At 39.1% G+C, this 24938-nt stretch overlaps 1 protein-coding gene across 2 annotated transcripts in view; it reads left to right on the top strand.

The window, feature by feature from the left end:
* The window catches only part of KIAA1549 (KIAA1549 ortholog), a 140433-nt gene that overhangs the window by 91741 nt on the left and 23754 nt on the right, over positions 1 to 24938 (top strand). For both annotated transcript variants that reach the window (XM_056516318.1, XM_056516317.1), the window contains exons 9-12: positions 4593 to 4770; positions 6921 to 7105; positions 21108 to 21310; positions 24626 to 24750. In XM_056516318.1, the coding sequence (XP_056372293.1) occupies positions 4593 to 4770; positions 6921 to 7105; positions 21108 to 21310; positions 24626 to 24750 (691 nt within the window). The remainder of the gene's footprint in view (positions 1 to 4592; positions 4771 to 6920; positions 7106 to 21107; positions 21311 to 24625; positions 24751 to 24938) is intronic.

Genomic DNA, 24938 nt, shown 5'->3' with positions numbered 1-24938 from the left:
TTGCACACAAATCAGTGACTGCTATGATAGTAGAGCACAATGAAGTGAAAATAAGAACGAAAGCTGCCAGCACAAAGAGTGTTGCATAGTTTTATTAACAGAGCACATATATATATCCATTAAAGACTAGACTCACATTTCACTTGCATTGTGACCCTATAGACCAGAGTTTTTCCTGAGGTGAAATGTATTTATAGTGTATTGAAGTGTGACATTTCTAAGCTCTGTGGAAAATCAGGACTGCAGGTCAAGAGGTGAAGCAATTATTTGTGAATGTTACTGCAGGCATATTAGTTTCCTTTCACATGCTCAGGAAATGGAAGTGATACCTTGTGAGGTTTAGATTTCATTTCTAAAGGCATATGTTAGTACCTAAGAATGTTAAAAATTATGCTTTAAACCTAGACACTCAGAAGAGGAACTTTGGAGGGTACCCAATAGCCAGCTTTCCCCCCCTGTTTGACTGACTGTGCTGTTAACAGGTGGGACTCCACGATAAAAAGAGAAAAAAGCCTGTAACCATTATGTACAAAAGCCTCTCTGAAGCCTCACACCTGGTTGTTATACTTCTGATAGTTCCACTGATTTTTGTGTGACTTTGTATTAATGTTTCACAGAGTCATGCATATTTTCAATATGCATTTTCTGTTGCTGCAAATTTGAAGGCACATGCTTACTGTGGTTTGCATTGCATCTGCAGAGACCTGTGCTATATTTTGTCAATGGTTTACTATAATAATTCTCATTACATTTTTTAGGAATTAAATGGCTTAATTGTAGTTTAAAAATACACCAGCAGCTAATAAAAGAAAATTATTTTTCCTTCATTTCAACATGCTTGGTTCTTTGAACCTAGTAGAAAGTGAAAAAATGATCCTAGTAAATTAAAGAAATAGGAATGTTCTGATTTAAAGAACATGTTAGGCAGCATTTTAGCCGCAGTGTGTGTGAGGAGTAGCAGTTTATGACAGGATGTAATGACTGAATTGAGCTTTTCATTAAGGCAAAAATTCCTTCTCTAGTTTTTCTGCTGACAGCTTTGTGTCTCTCCTGTCTGAGGAAAGCCTGTCTTGCTGTGAGTTTTTAGGTTTATAAATAAAGCCTTTGGGCACTGCTGCTGCTTCACCTTTTCCTCTGAGGCTTTTGTCCCCTCCAGCAGCTGTCCCATGCAGCAGCTGGCCCCTCTTGCCCTGTTGTTTACAGTCTGTTTGTACCTCTGTGTGCTGACCACAGTACAGCTTGAATTAATTGCCCAGACACTAAAAATCCTACTTTTAAAAAGACAGAGGATCTTTTTTGGATATTTTTTCCCCAATGTGATGAGGGAAGGAAAGAAAGAGGATAATCCTCATGCATGAGCACTGGAGATTGTGTGTGCATATCTGCTTGTTTCTAAGTAGTACTCATGCCTTCGAGACCCTGAAACAGTTCACCCAGGAATTCCTTGCTCTTGTGGGGATTGCTGACCAGGACATCCCACTGGCTGGCTGGGACTCTGAGAATGCCTTGGAAGCTTCCCCATCACTTGTATTTCTGTGCTCAAAATTGTGAACTAGATTTTGTTACCAAGGCAACTCTGTTCACTGACCTATGATATTCACTTGAAAACACTTTTTAAATTAAATTTACTGACACCTGAACACAGTTAAGCCTTTCTGCTGTGGAGGTTAAATGCATGTCTAGTATCAACAAAGATGGTATCATTTATGTACACAGAAGTTGAATTAGTCTTTTCTTCTTTTATTTTCTTTCCTTTCCCCCCACTTTCTGCCTTCTGCATTTAAAATTCTTCTATCTCCTCCCTCCCTATGTCATCCCTCACTGCCAAAGCATAAATGTAAAATGCTTTAATGCTTTCCTTACATGTGAGCTGCTTTGCTGGATGCCTGGCAAATAATATTTGTCTCTGCTTGCATTCTTAGCATTCTCAAGGACAGAGACTAAACCAGTCTGAAGCTGCACAAAGAGTATAATTTGGAACCATGTGTCACAAAACTTAGAATGCAGAAACTCTATGAAAAACAGGCACGGCACAGTGACTGTGTACCTCAATTCCACGACCAGATCTAAAAAGGTTCAGATTTGTTATGCCATTTCCTGTGTTTCAGCAAACTCAGAGGCTAGTTACAAAAATCAACAAGTAAAATTTAGTGATCAGTGTGACAGAGGTGAAAACTGAGGTACTGATATGGTCACAGGTACTGTGTTTATGTACAAGTCTGATTGTCTTACTATCTTTGCTTCCAGATGACCCTGCTAGTCATCAGCTTTCCCAGAATTGAAATCCATAACCGTCTCCCCATGGTTTTGAAATTTTGTCTGGAGCTTCTCTCTGTGAAGCTTTTTTTACTCTATGGTGTGAACAGTCATAAAATATTGTGTATTCAGAATTAATTCAGATAAAACTTAGCTTAAAGTAGTAAACTTAGTTCATCAGCACTAGCCTGCACTTCCACTGAACTATTTTGTACTTGTTCCAGTGTTCTCTATACTGTGCTGAAATATCTCCAACTACTTCTTCCTATTCCACTCTGACTGTTCTCACTCATCCCTATTCCTCAGCATAGGGAGCCATATGCTCTTTTTAATTCTGTGTTAAAATTTATACGGTTTCAGTTGTGGCAACTTGCACTGGAATGTTGTACTTCTTACCCCCTGCCTTTTCTAAAGGCAGCTGTGGAGAAGTTCCTTTGTTAACCCATTCAGTCAGCTTGGGACCATTACCTGATGTTTGTAACTCACATAGTTATAGTCCTTCTTGGATTCTTCACAGGTCATAAAATATATGACAGTTCAGTTTAAGAATTTTCTAATTTTCTCTGATTCTGTGGCTTTGCTGTTCATAGAGGGGCTTCGTAAAATTAAAACAAAGAACCCATTTTTAGTCCCACATGGCCTTTCAACTCCCTCACCCTCCATGTGAGTTAAATGCTATTTGGGAAGGTTTCATCTGTGGTGGAAGCAGATACCAGTTTGTACACTGCTGCTCTGTGCACTGAGACCAGGCTGTGGCAACCCACCTGAAGTAGGAATATTATAAAGCTGTGAGCATTTGTTAACTAACTGCATATTTGAGGTCCATGAAGTCAGATTTAGCTTTACAGCTGCCAAATATTTGTGTTGAAACCTGATTTATTGATGCTGTTTTGTTACCTTCAGTCAAGGATTGTTTTCCCTTAGCTGGTAGAAGAGGGAATGGTGTTCAGGTGAGCAGCAGCATAATTTAATAAGTCCGGTTAGCAGCTCTTGCTGTGTTTCAGAGATTTGCACATTTTTTTGCTCTATTTGTAGATATTGTGTTTCTTGCATCAAATGTGGCTGACACTGAACATTATTATTATTTGCTTACTGTTGATTTGTTTTACAAGACTTAGGACAATTGTGCTTTCTCTTGTTTCATTTTTCTCCCCTCTTTTTTTTTTAATGTATGTATGCACCTTGCTGTTATCATTCTTGGGAATTGTTTTTTTAGGGCATGTTTAGTTGCTGTCCCCCAAGATTAGAACATCATTCCTGTTGAGGTGGAAATTGTACTTCTTTCCTTCAATGTGATTTTTTTTTAGTTGGGAACTAGGAAAGAAAACAATACAAAGATTTGCTTTTGTAAGCCTCAGACATGCAAACATTTGTGTGTTTGCTTTACTTAATGCCTGTGGGCAATTTCTGAGATTATAATTTATTAAATATGTACTTTATAGCAGAAGGATAATTCTGAAGTAAGCAAAACACATTGCTCTATTTATGTCAATTCCTTCTAGAGCCCTTCAAACTCTTTTAAAAAAAAAGTCATGATAGAATACCCCTTACTATTTTTTTGTCCAAATTCTTGTTTGAGCTCACCATTACATGGAAAATGGTTAAACAGGGAGAGTTGTTATATAAAAAGATGTAATTTTATAGGAATTCAAAGTTATGTGGTTCTAATATGCAATGTAGATGTTTGGTGGCTAGAGTATCTACAGGGCTTCCTCATAGCATGCATTCTTTTGATTATTAATGTCTTTAGATGTAGGTAGGAAGAATTGCTTCCCACAGCGTCAAATACATTCCTTCCAGAAGAAAGTTGGATGCCAAGGGGAGCTGTTTGGAGGATGAAGGTGACTGTGCAAGTGCTTAAGTTGAAACAGAGCAAACAGTTTTATTTGATGCTAACAGAATACTCGCCTGTGTAGCTGCTTGACATTTAGAAAAACTGGAGCAAAGAGGTGTGTGAGTTATGAATAACAAATCAAAGTTAGAGTAGATATTTAGAAGAAGGGAATTTAGAAGAAGGATATTTAGAGAAGGGAAAAGTGCAGCCACACTTTTTCTAAGCAACAATTGCTAAAGACAGTAGAGGTTTCCAGGGTGGCACAGTGTTGGCATCTTTAGAGTGAAAGCAGCTCTCTACTTACCAGATGTGCACATTGTTACCATACAAGTGGGGAGGAAAGGAAAGGTTTGCCATAAAAATGTATTTTATAAGGGATCACTTCCCTTGAAATTTTCCTTTCAGTTACAACAGGGGAGAGAGTATGAACTGTAAGACCAAATGTATAGGAGCTCCAAATAAATACAACTTAAAGTCTAAAAGCTTTGCAATTTCTTTTCAGATTGTGAATGTGTCACGCTTAGTCGGTGTTGATAACCCCGTGGAGCTGATCTATTTTGTGGAGGACCAGGATGGGGAGAGACTGAGTGCTCTGAAGTGCTCAGACCTGATGAACAGAGTCGATATCCAGCGGGCTGCCATTATCCTCGGATACCGCATTGAAGGCAGCGTCGCACAGCGTAAGCCCTGTCAAATCCACCCATGCCAGCAAAGGCAGACAGGAAGGGTGTCTTTGGCACTGCATGTGCCCACTCTTGTAGTGTTTTTTTTGGAGTGCTGAAGCTTTGACACTCCTGAGGAAATCAACTTTAGCAGCCTTGCAGTGAGCTGTGCTGTCTTGTTTTGCCTCTTGAAGACCCTGCTGAGCTTAGGGTTGCTGCAGAGTCCTTAAGTCCAGCCTCACTGCATTCACTCCATGCTTGTGCTGGAAAAGTACTGAGCTGACTGAAGACCTTCCTGCCATTTTCATCTGATCCTGCTAGTCCAGTATTTCTTTACAGTTTATCTTGTCCAGGAGCTTGTACAAACGTCACAGCTGTGAGATGGGAGGGTGTCAGTATGAAGTGGGTGTTTCCTTTAGCTGAGTAATGGCAGTGTGGTTTAACACAAGTCACTGCTTTTTTGTCTGTGTTACTTTCTCCATGAAAGATGTACAGCAAGAGTAGTTGGGGCATTTATTTTTTCCATTGAATGTGATTCACCCTGGTTTTATTTGTTTGTCCATCAGTAATATATATGTAATATGATTCATCAGTCATATGTAAGTAATGTGATAATTTATTAATATAAAAGTAATGTGATTTTTTATTAGATACACATCAAAATGAATAGGATAGGTCATGTAAAGTAATATAATTACTTTATTCATGAGACTTGATATATAAGTAATTTTCAGTTAGTAGTGAGACAGAATACCTACTCAAAATTCTGTGTTACAATTAGGAAAGAAACTTAAAGGTATCTTAGGAACTGACAAGAATGATCTGCAAAATACCTCATTGGTATGAATGCTTAATTACCTTTTCTCATCTGTGTGCAATATGGAGGCATGAGTTACATGGTACCACAGGGTATTTTGCCAACAGAACAAGCATGTGTCTGATATTTAAAATTCTCTGCAGACAGAAAAGAAAGAAAATAGTAATAATTGTACCATCTGTATGTGCTTCTAAATTTTGTCCCTCATTAAAACAGTTGTGTGCAGATAGGTCAGTAGCTCATACACATCTGCTTATTAGCCGTTAATGGACTGTAATGCTGGTTAGACACAAGTGAAAAAAGTTGCAAGAATAAATTCTCTTTACAAAAATAATAATAATGATAAATGTTGAACTAACTTCATAAAATATTCATAGGTTATTGTGCATGTTGAAACTTGTTATCTTTGACCTGTCATTAGAAAGGTCTTCTAAGAGTCACAGTCATACAAATCTTTAAATGCTTCTGTTGGAAGAAACTAGACCAAAAAAAAAAGTTATTTTTATAACAGAAAACATAATGCCAGAAATGAGCTGTTAGATATATAAAATATAAGAATTTTATGTTCCCTTAAGTTCTAGGCTCATCATTGGAATGGTTACTAATAAAATGATATATAGAAAAGATAGAAATACTCTTTTTAACTTGAAAGCATAATTTTTAGAAAGTGCCTGAATTTGACTAGAAATGTATTATTTCTATGGTTTTTAGTCCCATAATTAACCACTATACAAAATTAGCAAATAAAATTTTTATCATTTATTACAGTTTACCTTTTACAAGAATGACTTCCTTGTTTGATTACACTTTCCAGCAGCTTTGTTTTCTGCTTGGGGCTGAAGGATCTCACACACTGACAATGAAACAGAGTGAAGAAAAAAAAGTAATCACCAGTTCAAAACTATACACCTCGTGGAGAAGGTTCAAATTGTTTTTTATAATAAAATGTTAAAGAGAAAAGGCAGCCTGGTAGCACTGCCTAAATCAGGAAAGAGGCAGCAATGTTGGAAAGTCTATCTTAGCTTTGCTAGTGGTAATTTTTTTAGACCCATTTCACTATGTCAGCTTAGTTTTGAGTTACAGGATGATGTGGCAGAAGTGCCCTTTTCTTTAGTATTTTAAGCACAGGTCTTCAGAAGGTGGGCCAGGACACTTGGTCTCTTGCCCCATGCTTGCTGAGCATGACATACCCTAACTTACAGTGGTAAGACATCTCCTGTGATGTGCAGCTGGTTGCTGATGAATTCCTTAACTAGCATTTACAAGAACGTAAAAGTACATAACCTTGAAGTGTCCTCAGTTTAAAACATAACCACATAAGAATATTGCTGTCTTCCTTTTAACTTTACAGCTGTGGAGAAGCTGAAGGAGTCTGCTTCAGAGACCCAGAATAGCAACCTGTGGATTATCGTGGGGGTGGCAGTCCCGGTTGCTGTGGTGCTCCTGATTGTTATTATTTTATACTGGAAACTCTGCCGGACAGACAAGCTGGAGTTTCAGCCAGACACAGTGAGCAACATTCAGCAGCGACAGAAGGTAAAAGGGGAAGCTGTGCTGAGAGGAGCTTGAGTATTCTGAGAACAAACGAATGTGAGACTCTGGGGAACACCTGGCATCCTTAACTAGCATGTGTAAGCACAGTTTCAGAGACTTCCCGTTTCGAGGGGAGAAAAAACTGAGGGAAGTTGTCTAATGATAGTTGAAGTCAAGAATCCCATAGTGTTTTATTTATTCTCCTGGGTATTTGATACTCCATTAGATATATCCATCCTTCTGAAATGTGGGCACTGATGCTGAAAGGAACTTTTCTTTATCACTTCATTTCAAGGCTGTGGCTGGGACTGAATAAGAAGAAATGTACTGAGTCTTGAATCACTGACCTTGTTTCCCCAGAAGGCTAAATTTTTCTTTGGAGAGCTTCTGCTAATCAAATGTGACAGCTAAAGTGCACCACCCATCATACCTGATACTGGAACTAGAATTTGCTAGAACCTGTCCTGGCTGCTCCATGTTCTGCCAGGGCTCTTTTTGTTGCAATTGTGAGAACTAGAACATTAATTCGTGCATCTGTATGTGCCTACATAAGTGAGCTTGTTGGCCAGTGTTGGTTAGGATAGTGAGAAATTCAGTACTCTTGTCTTTTTATTGCCCAAGAGTATAAATCAAAAAATTGGTGATACAGATTTTTCACAAAGGATGTATTCAGTAAAAAGGATGATAAAGTGTCTGAAAGGTTACTTTCTTTTACAACCAAAGAGAACCTATGTGTGTCAGAAATGCTTGTTACTGACTATATCTTCAGAGGCATTAATAAAGGCAAAATAATCTGCCTTTGCTAATCCTGTGGTACTGCAGTCGTGTTCTGCACTGTGACCTCATGTTCAGTCACACAGTTTTCTCCATAACAAGCCTTGTCTGTACACCATGCTCTCTTTCAAGATAATTAATGATGTGAAAGATGAGAGAAACAGAAAGCGCTTGCACTACCAAAGCAGTCAGAACAAATCAATAGTAACTTCCACTTGTCTTGTGACTGTGAGTTGTGTGTCAGAATCCAGGTTGGCAACAAGTGGTACCCTTTGATGAGCACCACCCCCTGGTACCTTGTTTCACCTCTGCTGTGGTAGTATGTAACACACATTTTTGACTGAGGAAGTTCCCCTCAGTAGTTTTGACTAATTTGAGAAGGGTCATACAAAAAAGGCAAGAGAGGACCATTGCCCTTGTACACTGTTTGATCACATTTTCAGTACCTCTCTGCTATCACAAGCTTTTTTTTTTTTTTTTGTGAGGAAGCAGTTGGGTTGTATTGGCTGTAAAGCCAGAAACATCTTTCATATAATTACTTCTTTTTAAGAAAATGGCTCAGTTGCTTTTCCCCACTGCTTTCACAGTGTTCTTCATCTTAATCATTCATGAGTCAGAAGCCTCAAACTTGTTTATATGCAAGTCTCATTTTGGATTGCCTTGGGAACCTGTCACTTTGCTTTCTTAGGGGAAATTGCTGTAAGCAAACTAGAAAGAACTGGTAAGGACATCTAGCTCAATCCTTGTGCCACTGGAGGTAAAGCAATAAAAAGTGTCTTAAATTTTTATCACTTTGCACGTCAAGCAACTGGAAGAACCTACTTTGCAAACCATATCCTCCTTTCCCCAGAATAAAAGCAGTACTCTGGCTTTCTTACTATCAAGCTGTCATTGGGATTTCATGTTTTCAAACAATGGGTTAGAATTCCAGGTTGGAATAGGGCATATTTAACCACCACCAAAGACCTCCAGACAGTCAAAACAGCATATAAATTATTAGGGACATTTGGTCTGATCCTGCCCCCTAAAATTGCCCATGTATTTTATACTTTTTATTAGAGTAAATGCAAAGAAGTGATCAAAGGAGTGTCATCATGTGGTCAGGGATTTATGTCTGTAAATAAACCGCACAAAACTGGACTAGGCTTCCTTTTCCTCACCACAGCCACAATTATTTCCATTCTCTATTTTCAGAGCTTGTCCTTGGTACTGAAGGAAGGTGAAAGCCTGCACTATATTTGTAAATAGAAAGATATTTAGGTTAAAGATCTGAGTTTGTCTCTTGGAGTCTATATGTCATTAGTAAAAAATGTAAAGATGCATTTATGGTGTGCTAGCTCTTCTCACTTCCATTAATATTTAACAAAAAATTCATTTAAATATAGAATTTTTCATTAGCATATGTATGGCGTATCCATACTGGAAATAGAAGACAATACTTTTCAAGCTTGTAATAAGTCTGTGATATGTTTTGTGTATTGATTGAAAGATAAGAAACTGAGACACCTGTTTCTTGTTCAGCTGATACTGTATATCATACTGCACTGGTGGATTTCCAGGAGTGTCACCAGTCTTTCTTCAGTGTCTTCAGTTGGCCGCTTTAGCAGAGCAGTTCAGTGGGCAGCATAATAACCCATTAGAATTTTCAGTAGCAGCTGATAGCAAATTATGTTACCTCTGACTTAAAAGCCTGGAGTGGGCTTGGAAGTGAGGGGAAAAAGCCTGTTTGCTTTGTGCTGCAGAGACAAGACTGAAAGGCTGGTTCCTTGGAACATCAGGAGAGAGAATTCTGTAAATGTACTGTAAATGCAGATTGCATAAGTAAGCCACGGGTTGTGAAGAAGCTTTTTATTCTTAATTAGAATCTCTCTTACAAAGTTGCGTTATCCTCTTCAGAGAGATTCTTAGACCTTCAAATTTTACTGGATTCTGTAGCCCCATGTGTCAGTCATATGTTTCTTTTTTTCTTTTCTTTCATTTAATTGTTTCATTCTGCTTTGAAATGCCTGGATTTTCCTGGAATGTTTTGGTAGTCACTCAAACAATATAAGTTTTAATTTTTTATATGTAAAGGTTTACTTCTACAGAGTAGGTGTGATTTCTGTGTTCCTATGGCCACCATTAAAAGTCAGTCATAAGCTTCATAACCTCACAGTCTGTCTTCTGATGAAGGAACACAGTACTATTATCTGCTGACAATTAGGCACTACATTACTTTTGGGTATATGGAGTATGGCTACGTGGGTACACCTTGGTGAGGTGAGGGTCACAAGGTAGTTGTTCTACGCAGCAGTTCAGTCATACTGCCAGTATTCATGCCAGCACAGCTGACTGGCTTTGGTCCCTTAAATACTCTGTGGACACCCCTTTAGAGTAGTTGGGTCACAGTCCCTCACTTGTGATGGTCGATAATAGCAGATTTCCCACTTGAATGGACAGGGCTGTGTTGAAAAGTACCCAGATCCTGTGGTGACAAGTCCACAGAAGTACCCAAGATTGCATCAATACTTATGTGTCACAGGAGCCTTGAAGCTGGGCTTGAGTCCAGATGTGCTGCTTGGCCCCTCCCTTCAGGCCAGGTCATTCTCAAAGGTAGTATAGATAATAGCAAAGATAATGCATCTTTTAAGATAATGACATGGGCAAGGTGGGCTGTATACAGCAAAGGCCTATTCTGCATATTTCATGTACCACCAGTTTGTATTCTTTCCATCTGCCCTTCCAGCTTCATTACAGGATCAGTGTCTTGCAGACAGGATGGCACAAGGATCCTGCTTAAAAAGGTTCATAATAATACTTCCTGCAAGGAGTATCTAGAGTGAGCCTGTTATTAAGGGATTTTTTTACTTAACTGCTGCCTCAATGAATATAAACATAAATACATGGGAAAGATGGAACCATGGGAACTGATGCTAGCAAAACCAGGTTCCATCATAAAGTAAGAAGAAATAAAGGATCTTGAAGAGATTGTGATTTGCTAATCCATCCCTTTGCGTCAAAACAGGATTAGTAATACCTGTAAAATGTTAGATTTCCTTTTCCATTGTGGAGATTAAATGGCAAAACATGCTTAGATCAAAGTTATTTTTATGCTTTTTAAACTGAGAGTTAAGGAAACAGGGGAGAGCAGTGAATCTATGCAAGATTCATTGGTCTGTGCAAGGATAGTTCTTTTGAAGAGATGATACGAAGATATTTAAAGGGCACATCAAATATTCATGACTTGTTCTGTAAGCCATAGCATCCTACTGGAAATTCACCTTGATGTGACCTGGGTTGTTGCACTGGATTAAGATGTCTTTGCCTCATGAGGTAAAAAGATGCACAAGTATTTTTAAATAACAAGATTTTCTCTCTTGCCATTGCCTGTATCTGCCATAACATTGTCCCAACCTTTTGCTTGTCCTAAGCTTTTTTATCCTGCAAAGAAGCTGTGCCTTTTGGGGGCAACTGAATTTTTGCCATTGGTTATTTTTCTTCATGAAAAACAAAATGAATTTATTTAATGCCCAAACCATCATTTTGCTCTGTACCTATATTGGGCCTCCGATGTTTTTGTGCAAAATCACTTCTTTCCTCTTCCCCAGAGAGCAAAAAATCATTTTGCATATTATCCACAATAGAAGCAGAGTCAGCAGTATTATTTCTTTCTCTGGGGACATCAAAAAATTAAAATGGAACCTGGTTCTCTAGGGGTTTCACTTTCCCTTCTGTGTACAAGCATTTGAAGAAAAATGTCAGATCCCTTGCTAGGACTTCTCGGAGATAATTTCAGCTACAGACAATTTTTCAGGAAAAGTCTCCCTGCCCTAATGGCAAGAACTGGACAAGCTAATTGGCAGTTTATTTATAAGGTCTTGGATGTTCTGTAAATGCTGGGTGTGCTGAAGTAATTGCTTTTGCAGTGATAACTTTGAATGGCTTGCTCAGTTCATTGTTTATCCAAGGGCACATCCTAAAACACATGGGGAAGAATGCCTGCTTCTCCATGTCACTCCTCTCTGGAGGCATGTGCATGCCACTGTGCTTCTTAGAGACTGAATATGTCCTTCAGCTTCAGTGTCCCTCCTGTGTGTGTTCACATGTGGCAGAGCTGGAGTGGGCTGGTCCCCACAAAGCCTTGGACACAGTACTGCACCTTCTCCAGGAGCTGCAGCACAGGTAGTGCCAGAGCTGGAGGGCTGCCAGTTTGCCTCGTGTGCCAGCACAGCTCAGCTGAAGTGTCATCATCACCTGGGGACTGTCACCAGCGCTTGCGTGTCTGCTCTAATCCGCTCACAGTCACAGGTAATGAGTCATGCCTCCTGCAAGATGTCTGAGAGGCACTTGTGTGGATTTTTATTTCCCCCCCTAAGCAGGAATATCTGATATCCAAATGTCATGTGTCAGGTGTAACTTTACACCTCTGAATTGAGAATTTTGCTTATTACTGTGCAGTCAGTAGAGTATCTCTTGGATGTTCCCAAGATCAGAGGCCAGCTCTGCTGGAGGCTAAATACTAGGCTTCTCCTCCTGATACAGAGAATTCTTGTGATGTTTTGACATGCTGTAATCCTTTTGTTCATCTGTATAATGTCGAGGCAACAGCTCTGCATTGCAGAAAAATTCAGTCAGTAGAGACTCATGTTAAGAAAGGCAGCTGACACCAATCTTACAAAAACTGCTTGAAAACTGACATGAGTTTATGCAAGAGTATCATGTTTGCATAACAAATACCATTCATTTCTAATAGCTACCTTGACTGACTATCCAAACTGTTGTCTTTTTGGGAATGGCATACAGGATCTTCTTCAGAGTCAATAGCTGGATTCTAACAAGAGTGCAATATTCAACATGTTAATTACTTTTCAACAATACATTTCTCTGATGGCAGTTCCTCTTAAAGAGCTCTTTTATAGTAACTCTTCTTCTGTAATGAGGATTAACTATTCACAAATGGTAGAAATAAAATACCGCCCTTAGATATACTCCTTATATAAATAGGTAGAAACATTTGAGTATCTGTGTTGAGGTCATTCCAAAGGGCCAGCTAGCCCAGATGCCACAAGGAAAAGCCTAGAGAGGAGAAGGACAGGGCAAGTATATGGAGTATATGGAGCCTTGAGTAACTCTTCAGCCTCCAGTTACTTGTGTCTCAAGGACTGTGTCTAGAAGTGATGATATTTAGCAACCCTGAACGTTCTTTTTGTGAACTTGTTTGGTCCTTCTGAACTCAGCTGCTGACAGGGATTTCCACAGCATGTTACATGAAGAACCACATAATCTTGTTTCAACCTGCTTTTATCCTGCTAGTTCTAAGTTTTCTGTGATGTCCCTTAGCCCTTGTGTTGGAGGGGACAGGGAGCAGTGATGCCTAGGCACTTCATCTTTGCCAATCCTGACTTTATAGACCTCTGTCATATTGCTATCTCTGTCATCTCTTTTTCCAATCCCTTCTTTTGACTTGGCATTTGAACCTTTGAATAGCGTGAACAGTTTGTAATTCTGTTCTGTCCATTTTGAGAGGGGGAGAGTAGAATTGTATATGCCATTCAAAATGTAGGTGATCAGTGGATTTATAGAGTCGTGTTTATATAGTGGTTACTTTTCAAAAGGAGTTCTAAAGAATCTGTTTCCAAGATACAGGTAAATGTTGTGCCATCTTAAACGTAATAAACCTCTGATATTAGATGAGATTAGTACTGGGGAAGTAAATTATTCTCTCCTAACAAAAGACAATAGAGTGTCTGCTGTAGAATTTAGCTGCTTTGGGAGCATGGAAATGCACCAACATTAAATCATTATTGTCTGAGGTTTTAATGTGTTACCCACTTGTGACTGAAAGTTGCAGTTTCATTTCAGCAAGCAGAATGTTTCTGCAGTATATGGGGATGTACTTTCTGTGCACTTCAAACCCCTCTTGGTATATAAATGTGTGAATCACTGAAGCCAACAAAATACCAGCATGAAAAAATAAATTAAAATCTCTGACTTAAGCTCTATCTTGGAAGTCTTTAGTTAAATGTGGTAGCACTTTTCTCAATATTTGTACAGAGGATGTGTTTTTGGACTGTGTTGTCTATATGCTCTGTGCAGATAGTGAAAGCCATGTTAGAATGTAACTTTTTGCTTTACAAGGTTAGCAAAGAGTTCCTTAATTTGTCATTTTTAATGTGTTTTGTTATCTCTCTGAGAGGTTGCAGTTGGTGTTGGAGTTATGTATGTGGTCTTAGAGGAGTAATTGTTTAACTTAACTTTGGGATGAAAATCTGGTGGAACTGAGACAGCAGTGACCTGTCTGTTGTATGAAGTTGCCAATCTTCGTCTAACTTCCTCCTGACACTTCCATCCAACCAGTGTGCAAAGGAACCTCACAAACTATGATTAGGATAGTATCCACCCAGCAGCATTTCTGTCTGAGAAGGAAAGCTAAAACTGTGTGCGATTCAGGCACAAAGTTCTGCCTGTTACAGCTGTTATCTCAGCAGCCTGTGGGCATATATGTACTCAGAGTTATGGGCTTTCAACAACATGATCCCTCTTGTATTTTGTGAAATTTACTGAGCTGTCATGGTAATATTAGTGTGGCAGGAGGAAATGTACAAAGGAGAAGAGGGATGATGAAAATCCGCAAGAATCTGTCTTAAGAAAATATTTCAGGACAGGTGCCTTGAGAATCTCTGGCTTTATAAAGTTTTGTAAGTTTGGGTGTTTCTTTATTTGTTTTTAATCCTACTCCTGAAGCAAAATTCCTGAGGTGGTATTTTCTGTGGGATTCCTGCTTTTCTTACTATTTGTTTGGTGGCAAGCAGTAACACAGTTCTGACTTTACAGCAGAGGGAAGGAGGACCAGAGGCTGTACACCAGCTTGTTCTGATTTTCTGTGCCAGTGCTGGCTATATACTGTGCTGCTTTTTCCCAACTTGGTGGGAGAAACCCAAGCACCTCTAAGTATATTCCTTTTCTCCAAGAACAGGTTTGCTCAACTGCTTTGCTTATGCCCTGAAATGGTAATAGTTGACCAAAGTGCTGTTGTGATTTCAAATGGGAAATGTAATTTGTGTAGAGATATTTGGTCTAAGATAAGAAAATGGGTGGCGTTTTGTACATGCAGCCTCTTTTTTGACCCTCGGGTCTCAGAATCTTGCTTCTGGTTTGAGGCTTGCCATAGAGGGCACAGGCTGTCACACTACTGTAGTGGGAGGGTGGTGGCATCCCAAGTGAGATGTAATAAATACAGGGAACTGTCATTGCACATGCACTTCTTTTTGCATACAAACACTATTAAGAAGTGAAGGTATTTAAATTAGAGACTTCTTATTGTTTTTTTCCCTAAACATATTTTCTAAACTAGTAACAGTGAAGAAACCCCTCTGCACATTTCTCAGTGATGCTTAGTGTTGGGGTTTTTTTAAAGTAGACTTGGAAGAAGTTTGGCTTATGGTACAAGTAAATTGCATCATATCCCATGTCAGAAAAGATACACAATGGCTCAAAAAGACCTCAAGAGATACAAGTAGGTCTTTTTTCAGTATTTTGAAGGTGGCTGTGGAGTCAGAACTCTCCTTCTATGAGATCTTCTAATATGCTTTTTTCATGAATGAAGGGGTTTTGTGTCTTAAATCAAATATGCATTACTGCTCTTGAATCATGTACAAATTGTAAGCATTCTTTACAGGCAGTCTCTGGTCATCATCCCAAAGGGGGTTATATCGAAGGAGAGCAACGCAAACAAAAATACAGAGGTTGTACTTACATGGTAAGATAGGTAGGAATGATAATAGAAAAATGAGCTGCGTAAAAAAAGGAGAGACTGAAAGGTGAACATGCCTCAGTACTTCTAAATTCTTACTTATTGGTAGACTGGCAGGTATTTCGAATGTCTTGTGGAACAGTGAGCACGAACATATGGTTGAATGATCCTTGTGGGAAAAAGATGTAGGTGACATCTTGGATGAGATAGTAGACACAGTGAAAAAAAGAGTTAAAATTAAGAAGGCTCTACCAAGCACACAAGCAACTACAAATTATTACCCTTTTCTGATGCATCATGAGACTACTACAGTGAATTCTCACTAACATGTTGTGGTGCCCTGGGGATATGGACAAAAGTTTGGTGGTGTGAATGTCTGGTTGTGAAGTCACTTGGCAATGTGTAGTAGCTTTAAGCTGTCCTAAATCACACTGACTTATATCTTCAACCCACATTAATTTTAAGAACAGCATGTCTCATTGTCTTGCAATGTTTAAGCTTGTAGAATTGCTTCTTCTTTCCTGAAAAGTTTGTTTATCCTGTAACGTGCCATATGCTAACATTATAGTAAGATTGTAAGTCAGCAGGACTTCTTTATAGGGATTCTTGTCCTGTTCACAGGTTATGCACTGACACTAAAGTATATGCTCCTTTGTTTCCTGAGAAATGTATGTTAACAGCCTCTGCTCAATTCAGCTGGCTCTACAAGAAACGAGGCAAGACCATGGTATAAAATCACTAGAAAATTGTCTTAATACATTATTCTTCATATTATGGCCAAATTCAAATGCTGCTTGTAGGAACTACAGGGAAAATGCTCAGTTAATTGTATTTCTTCTGCTTTCTGCTGAAATTACTCACTGACTTGTGAGCAGCATTTGCTTTCTTGAGAAGACAGGTTGTTGACATTCCTGATGAGTCTCTGCATCCAACAAAACAATATATTGGCAAATATTTTGTATTTCAGTGCCTTGAACAACACTGAAACTATTATCTGCTTTTATGCAGTAAGAATTGACTGAGGTGCACAGATTTTGTAGGCTTCTGCAGAAATTACTTGATTTTTTTCTATGAATTGAGCTTCAAATACTGGTTTGGGTCTGGTTTTTTTATTTTTTTTCATTCAGTATGTAAGAATAGAATTAAAAACTCTCTTGACTGTGCAATATGAAATCATCCTTCTCTTAAGATTTTGGCTGGCTCTATTTGTTTAATAATATAATTGCTCATGAGTGCAGTAATTTAGACAAGTTCATTTTGGTGGTAAGCTTCAGAGTAGTTTATCTCTTTCCCTTTCACAAATATTAAAGATAAATGAAAACCCCTAACAACTTACATTTAAAACAAGAAATTTTTTCCAAAACTGTTTTTGTGCAGTCCTGGATAAAGGCACCTGAGGCTGGTGAAAAGAGGCTCATTTTCAGTACCTGAACAAATAACAATACCAGCACAACTTAAAAAGTGCTCTTAAAACGATACTGCATTCTTTTCTTAGTGGTGCTTAATGTAGGAGTAGTAGATGACTGATCCATACATGGTATCCTGACTACCAGTCCCAAGATGGGCAGAGGTGATGCAACCTTTTTTACGTAACTTGATGCAAAGAAAATAAAGAATTCAGCAGGTAGCATGCAGAAATTTCTAAGAAAATGTTGGAAGCTTCTTCAGTCAAGAGTACCACCATTAATTTCACTGAGTCAGGGATCTGACTATCTGGTCTTGAAGAAAGCAGAGTTGTGGTTCTGTGTCCTTCAGGCAATTCTCACTGAAAACATGGATTTTGGCTCCTATAATTTTTCAGTTAAAAGTCCTAATGTTGCTGTGGTCTGCAAGGAGAGGTATGAGAAGCGTAGATTGTGTTTTTAAGAAAACAAAGCAGGCTTATGCCAATGTTATTTCTACAGTAGTAATCCTATTACTACTTCTATTTTTCCAATAATATTATTTTTATATAAGTGATTTTATCAGTTTTTGAGGACCAACTTTTCATATTCAGTCATGTATCATGTTTATGTGTATGCATTGTCACGTTTTTCTCTCAGGTGTTTTCATTCATATGCACAAACATATACACATGTGCATACAGTCTCTGTATTGGCTGGAGCTGGTAGTGCCAACTTAAGTTTTTTAGATATCTAGAAATGTTTGGCTGTACAGAACTCTTTAAAAGATTGAAGCATTTGGGCCATTTCCATTCAAGTATCATTTTCATACCAAAAGTATTTTTTAAGATGAGGAGAAGAGTTTGTTTTCCAAAGCACAAGGGTTAGAGAAAATTTTGAAAATTGTCGTGGAGAAGCTCTAGTTCACATTCTGAGCCTTAGGGGGTGTAGGGTGTGGAAGGAAAGAGAGCAAGAAGGTTGTTGGTATGAGGGAAATGCTTTTGCTGATTCTGTGGGGACCTGCCAGTTTCTGGCTTAAGTTTAAAACTTCAGGAGAATGTTTGCATGGGGTCAAAAAAGACTTGGTAGAGATTTTAAGTTAAATGACAGAGAATTTTACACCAATTCTGCATTTTTAAGGTTTGTAGAGCTGTGCTGTAAAGCTGAGAGGGTTTTTTCTCTGTTCTGTTACACAGAGCTTGTTATGACACCAGGTGTTAGAAGTGTAAAGACTGATGCGCCTCGGGTTCTTGGATGCTGTAAGCTGGCACTGGCAGCTGGCAGGAAGAGGGAGAGGCAAGAGAGAGTGGGGCAGAGAGAATGGTTCTGCCTGTCAAGGACAAGTAAGACCAGCTGAGGCATTTACGTGGCTCCCACGTAAGGAAAATATAGCTGTAGGTTCTGTTGTGCCTGGGTTGATGATAGCTGAGATTGGCCAGTCCTCTGTTGCCAGCAGGTGGCCATGAAACCCTAAAGTCTTAGCCACCCTAGTTGTAAACATGCATAAAAGACTCCTCTTGCATCCCCTTCTCCTTTCAGTGTGTGTTTGTTAGCTTCTGTGTGAAATGAGATGGGGATCCTGCTTTTGCAAATAACATTCTGTGCCAAGGGTCCAGCAGGATGGGAGAGAGGAAGAGGGTTCCTGTGACAGAGCTGAATTTATGGTGTTCTAACTCAAGACTTTGTTGCAATGTGTTTGAGAGGATCCAGTTGTGGTTGTTTCAGATAATGTTAACTGCCATTTCTTACAGTGTGTGTGCTGGTCTTTGCAGTACTGACAGCCTTTTAATTCAGCTGCTGTGTGGTCTGTCTGCAGATAAACATTCGTGGATACATATGCTGTGGCACATGTGTGTGTACACATAAATATATCTGTTCCTGTGACTGTGCTTAGATAAAAGGTTGTGTTGGACTGCAGCTAAAACTATTCAAAGTTAAAGCTGAAAACTTTATATCTTTGATTTTTTTATTCCCAAACAGGTTTGCAAACTCAGTCTGCTAGAGTGATTCTAAGATAGGTTGAAGTTCATGCTCATCCTCACCCACCCATCACACTATTCGAAAAGCAGTAATAACTTTTCAGGTTTATAAGAAAAGGGTGGAGCGCCACCAGGCTGTTTTTGTGGGAGAATTGTGCCTAGCACATGGTGAAGAGTGTCATCATCTTTGGAGCTAAGGGGGCTGGAGTCTGTGGAGGGGAATGTTGTGAAATAGAGGATGTAATCATTAGGAAGCAGCAGCAGGGCTGTGCAGGCAGGAGGGAGGAATATGAAAGAGTTGGAAGAAGGGAAGCCACTGAAGGTTCAAAGGAAGTGTCATACAGAGGAATGTCTTCTAGGAGAATAGGTATAATTTCTAACAGGCTGTAAGTGAGGTGAGGTAACTAAGAAGCTTCAATAATCAAAGTGGTGCAAACCAGCCTGATAATTCTGACAGCAGAAGTGAAAAGTTTGTCTTCACAAGTATTTGGGGGAAGGGGTGGGGATTTTTGGTGGGTTTTGGGGCAGGGATTTTATTAAGTAAGAAAGATCTTGAAGAGAAATATTTAATATATGAAGGGGGGAAATTTCAGGAAGGCTTCACTAGATGACAGTGACTCAAGAAAAATAGAGACACAGTTACACCTTCACCTAATGTAGCTCCCCAGTGCCCTTTTGAATCGTTGGTTGCGGTTATTTGCATAAATTCAATAACTGAATCACTCATAATGCTGAACTGAAGGAACTGTTGTAAAGCCCAGGACAAATGGACATAGAAGACATCCAGATCTGTTCAAATAATAAGCTTACTCATTTTGTGAGAAATTAACTCCAAAACCTCAACAGATAAACTGTTGGATTTTACAGAAGAGCTTTTATTGCCATCTACTGGCTTAAATGGGCAGCTTGCTCGACTGCATTGCCCTTTCTAAGAACCATTTGGAAAATGTTTGCTTACTGAGAAAATATTTTGAAGAGATTGTTTCGGAATATTCCTTAGGCAAGCTTTTCTTTGGCATGGTATCAGTCAAGTCTGTTTGCAGTTAGCTATGTTGGCATGCCAAGCTTTATGAAAGGGGGTTCATTTAAACATCTGGAACCTGATGCACCCAGGAATGCACTCCAGCACATGCTTCACTTTGCAGGAAATCAGCTCTGGGAACACACAGAGGATTTTGTGTGTGTGGTGTACAGCAGGTTGTGTGTGCGTGTGCTTCAAAAACTGGAGTTGTCAACATTCCTTTCTGCTTTCAACTTCCAAACTACATAGAACTGAGTGGAGTTTGAAGAAGAACCTTCTCTTAATTAGTTCTTCAGATTTTCCAATTACTCCAAAGCCCCAAAAAATCTAGCAGAGAGCTTGAAACTTGGAGTCTTGATTAAGACTGAATCAAGTCACTGATAAGGTGAGATTAGCTCCTTTTATAAATAAAACTATGAAGGTAAAAGGCTACATTCTGTGTCTTTCTCAAGCAGAATACCCATTTAATAAGGCCTTCAGGATAATTTCTCTAAATTCCAAAGCCTTTTGTATATTTTTCTGTCTGTTCAGTATGAAATTCCTAAGAGATATTTAGGGTTTTTTTTCTGGAGGCATCAATACTGGCTGACAAGTCCTTGCCAGGCTGCAGTATAACTCAGATCTGCAGTGTTTATCTTTCATCAGATGAACTAGGTGTTTGTACAAGCACTCCCAGATTTGAGGATTTCAAAATGAGAAATAACAGTGACATTATTCAAAGTATTTAAAATCCTGCAACCATTTTGGCTGGAAGAAATGAAAATGGTGGTAGTAGCCATTTCAGTCTGTGCACAGGTGTCTAGAGCCTTGCACCCACAAGTACACAGAAAGCTCACACAATGATTAAATCTAAAGAAGTAGCAGTAAAAATAGTAGCAGCATCAGAAATCTATTTTTAAACAAGATTTATTGATTTGGAATTTTAAACTGTGTATCATATGCAGGAAGGTGGCAGAATTGTGGAGAGCTTCTTTTCCCTGGTGCTCTCATGTTCATTCTTGAGACTACCATAACCTGACTGTCCTCTCGGTGGCCATTGTTTGCAGATCTGAACCAAAGCCTTTGTACTCATTGTCACTTGCTGTTTCTGTTTCTTGTCTTTGTTCTTTTCTCACAGCTACAAGCCCCCAGTGTGAAAGGCTTTGATTTTGCTAAGCAGCATCTGGGCCAGCACAATAAAGATGATGTCCTGATTATCCATGAGCCAGCTCCTTTACCAGGACCTATTAAGGATACTACCCCATCTGAAAACGGAGATGTGCCCAGCCCCAAATCCAAGACTTCCACAAAGCCTTCAAAGACTGTTCGACACAGAGGGAGGTCAGTTCACAGAGATAAAAACAAATTGTAGTAGACAACACTGTATTAAGGGCTAGTGACTGCTGTATTTTTAGGGCAATTTCAGTGGAAAGAGCTGTTCCGGAGCTCCAGAACTCACATTTTCTAGTGAGCCACCACTGTTATACCTCACTACTCATTAGTACAAGGTTGTGAGAATTTAGTGTTCATTTTTCTTTTAAAGGGAACATACACAGTTAAGAGGGGTATTTAAGACACTGCTGAGCTGACTGGAGTCAAGTTGTTGCTTGTTCTTTGGAAACACCAAGTCTGTGTTTTCCAATGCAGTCTCTTTGTGGTCTCCATCTTCTAAGCCAGTAAGTGGTTGAAAACAAATGAAAACCACTGACAAAGAGTAATGTGTTTCAATCACATTGACAGTGATCAATAAATATATGAAAAGTTGGGATTTCCGAAGCTAAGCCATATCTCCAAACGTCAGGGAAGATGCAGAAATGTTATTTTTGATTATCTGGGGGGGGGGGTCTCGTAGCAAATGAGCCTTACTCAGAAGAAAGAATGGTAATTCACAGCTGTGCAAATGGAGAAGGAGCATCAGCAGCATTTTCCTAACCTTTTCCAATCATCACATGATGTGACTGTCCTTTGCTGGAAAAAATCGTGTTTGTAGGATACATGATGTAGCAAAGCTGTGTAACAGAGTTGGAGCTGCACAAAAAAATGTAGAAGGTAACACATGGGGAAAAAAATGGAACTCTGAGATGACCCCCTCTGAACTGCACTTTCCAGTAATTCTTCCTCCTCTCCCTCACTCTCACGCTTCTTTGCCTCCAGCTCTGTGCTTATACTTATGTGATACTGCACAGTGGAAGGAAAAAAAGCAAACTATCAAGGGCAAGGTTGGATGAGCTAAGAAAGAAACTAATGGTGATTCTGAATGACCTGCAGGTCTCTGCACCACAGCTTGCTCACCTGTTCAGCCCTCTGTGCTTCCTTTAAAGCCTCAGCTGTCTTAAGATCCTTGCTTCATCTTCCCATGTGGGCTTAAAGCTCAGGTTCCCCCTTCCAGATGCTAAGCTTGTCTCCTTAACTCTCTACAGACCTTGTAAGTAGAAGACTGGCAGTGGTACAGTGGAAGGTGGGCAAAACTAGAAAATAATGGAATAAAAATGAGCTATACTAATTTTGATGTAGCTTGCATAAATTAAAACAAAGTAATATAAATCTGAAAGACCAGTGTTTCTGTGTTTCTTTTAATAAGTCCAGAAGTGAACTAGGACAAAGATGATACATGAGGGAAGGGAAAGCATCTATATTTATATGCAGATAAGCATATGAAAAAAGTTTAAATTTGAGGTTACTACTGTATTTCGTCTAGAATAATTTAGAAAATTAGGCAGGAGAAATTTCAGAAGCCAACATTCTAATGATATGATCCCATTGTAGGCAGCCACCAAGTAATTCAGGTGTGATTTGCCCTTAGTAAAGCCATGTTGGCTGTCACCAGGCCCCTTCTTATTTTTCATGTGCCTTAGCATAGTTTCCAGGATGATCTGCTCTGTGATCTTCCTAGGCACAGAGGTGAGAGTGACTGCCCTGTAGTTCAGATGCTTGACATGTTTTCAAAAGACAGTCTCCCTTTTCTCCTTCATATTCCCTTCAGAACAAATCTTCCTTTAGGCTTAACTATGGAGATGTTGCTATCATCTCCCTTCCATGCTGATATGCCCATGTCAGCTTGCAATTTGAAACATTTATTCCCCAAGGCAGAAGTTGAAATGTGAAATGGTATCATACTGTGTTGTGTTGAGCTTAGCTGCTTGATGTTTTGTGAGGAAATACAGAGCTCAGTTCATCACAGTTCAGCTCAAGATTGTATGTTACATGCCAGGAAATATAGTGGTGATGTGAGTACACATTCTACATCTGTAAGAAACAACAAACAAGAACAGCTGAGTTCAGAAAGCTCAGCATCCCTAGGCTCCAGCTGAGAGTTGGACCTGTGCTTTTGACTTGAGAGTGTACAACTGCATATTCCTCAGCACTTACAAGAAATGGCTGACCTTGACTCAACATTATTTATGTTCCTATAACCTGGTGATAATTTGGATAGGCTGAGAAAAGAATATGAAGGGAAATGCAGAGCACAATGAGATGAAACAGAAAGTCAGTAGGAGATCTGACACAGAACTCCAGCCTCATATTCTGCTGAACCAGGACAAAGGTGATGGACATGATAGCTCTGCACATCCTCTCCCCCATAGAAAAAGATGCAATGATACAGATCTCTGAGTTCATTGAGGACCATTTATCCTCTTTTCCCTGCTATTATTTTTTTTTAATTGGGAGGTGACATTAGTATTATAGTCCTGCAGATCAGGGCATTGTCTAGGGAGGAGAAAAAGGGAAGTTGAATTCAGGAGTAGATTTAACTTCAATGGACTTGTCAGGCTGCATATAGTTATCTTAGTGTGTAAGCTCAGGCCAGGTTGATGTTTAGCCAAGAGGCTCAGTAACTAGTTCAGATACCCATCTAGCCAAGCAAATCCTGCACTAATGATGTTAATGCACAGACATGTGCGCACTCTCCGTTATTAACTCCCTGCCAGAATAGGAGTGTTCACAAGACAAAGTGGTCACTAGAGACACTACCACAAAGGCTGATCCCATGTGAAAAGACGGGCTTTGGTGTCAGGCAGTGGTGTGTGCCCTGTATTTTTTTCTATTTTTATGCTATCAGAATATTTACAGCTGAAGTATTTTCCTGGGAAAGATCATGGTGGTTTTTATTTTTCTATATTGTCTACAAAAGCTGCAAGCACTGAGATTGTATTTTTTTTAGTTAACAAATGTTATTAAGAATCTTGTGACTGCATGGAATAAATACATAAAAGAAGCATTTTTGAATTGCCTTACATATGACTAGTCAGGAAAATATTCATATAGATTTGTATTGTTAGCTAGAGAACACCAAGGCTGAATGTTAGACTAGTTACCTATGTGGGTTTTATATTCCTAATTATAATTATTTTCTTTCTAAGAGGTAAATTGCTTTACAAATGCAGACCTTTTTCTTGTAGTGTATTTTAAAGGAAAGTTACTTAATAATATTGTCACATGTGAATTGTGTTGCAGTCATTTTTAACATACGACAGTAACATCGTGGCAATGAATATCTAGCTATAATAATGTATTATAAATTTACTTATAAACAGAGGAAAATTTTAGCAGACTTCACAAGATACATTAGCACAGGATTCTTTATATGTGAGAATTATGCCCCCTTGCAAACTTGTGTTACATGTTGATTTCTTTATTTTGTAATGTTTGTGGCAGAATTTCGCCATCAGATGCTGAATCCACAGCAAGTGAACAATCCAGCGGGAGAGAGACAGGAGAAGAAACTGCAAGACCATCAACTGTTGCAAACGAGGGCAAGCCACGAAGAGCAGTGAAGAAGGGTTTGTTAATTATTTTTTTTTATTTCTTGTGTGCTCTAGTGCTTTACTCAAGCTGAAGAGTCACTCTGGTGCTGTAACTTTTCTAAACTCATTTTTGGCTGTTGATTTTTCTGCCTCTTGCTGCAGAAAATCCCTTCATATTTGGTTTAGTTTCTTCTGTTGAAACTGAAGAGCTGTACATTCCTTTC

Source organism: Oenanthe melanoleuca, chromosome 1A (assembly GCF_029582105.1).
Source record: "Oenanthe melanoleuca isolate GR-GAL-2019-014 chromosome 1A, OMel1.0, whole genome shotgun sequence".
NCBI classification, from domain to species: domain Eukaryota; kingdom Metazoa; phylum Chordata; class Aves; order Passeriformes; family Muscicapidae; genus Oenanthe; species Oenanthe melanoleuca.
The sequence above is the reverse complement of the archived record's forward strand: the minus strand, read 5'-3'. Positions and strand labels throughout refer to the sequence as shown.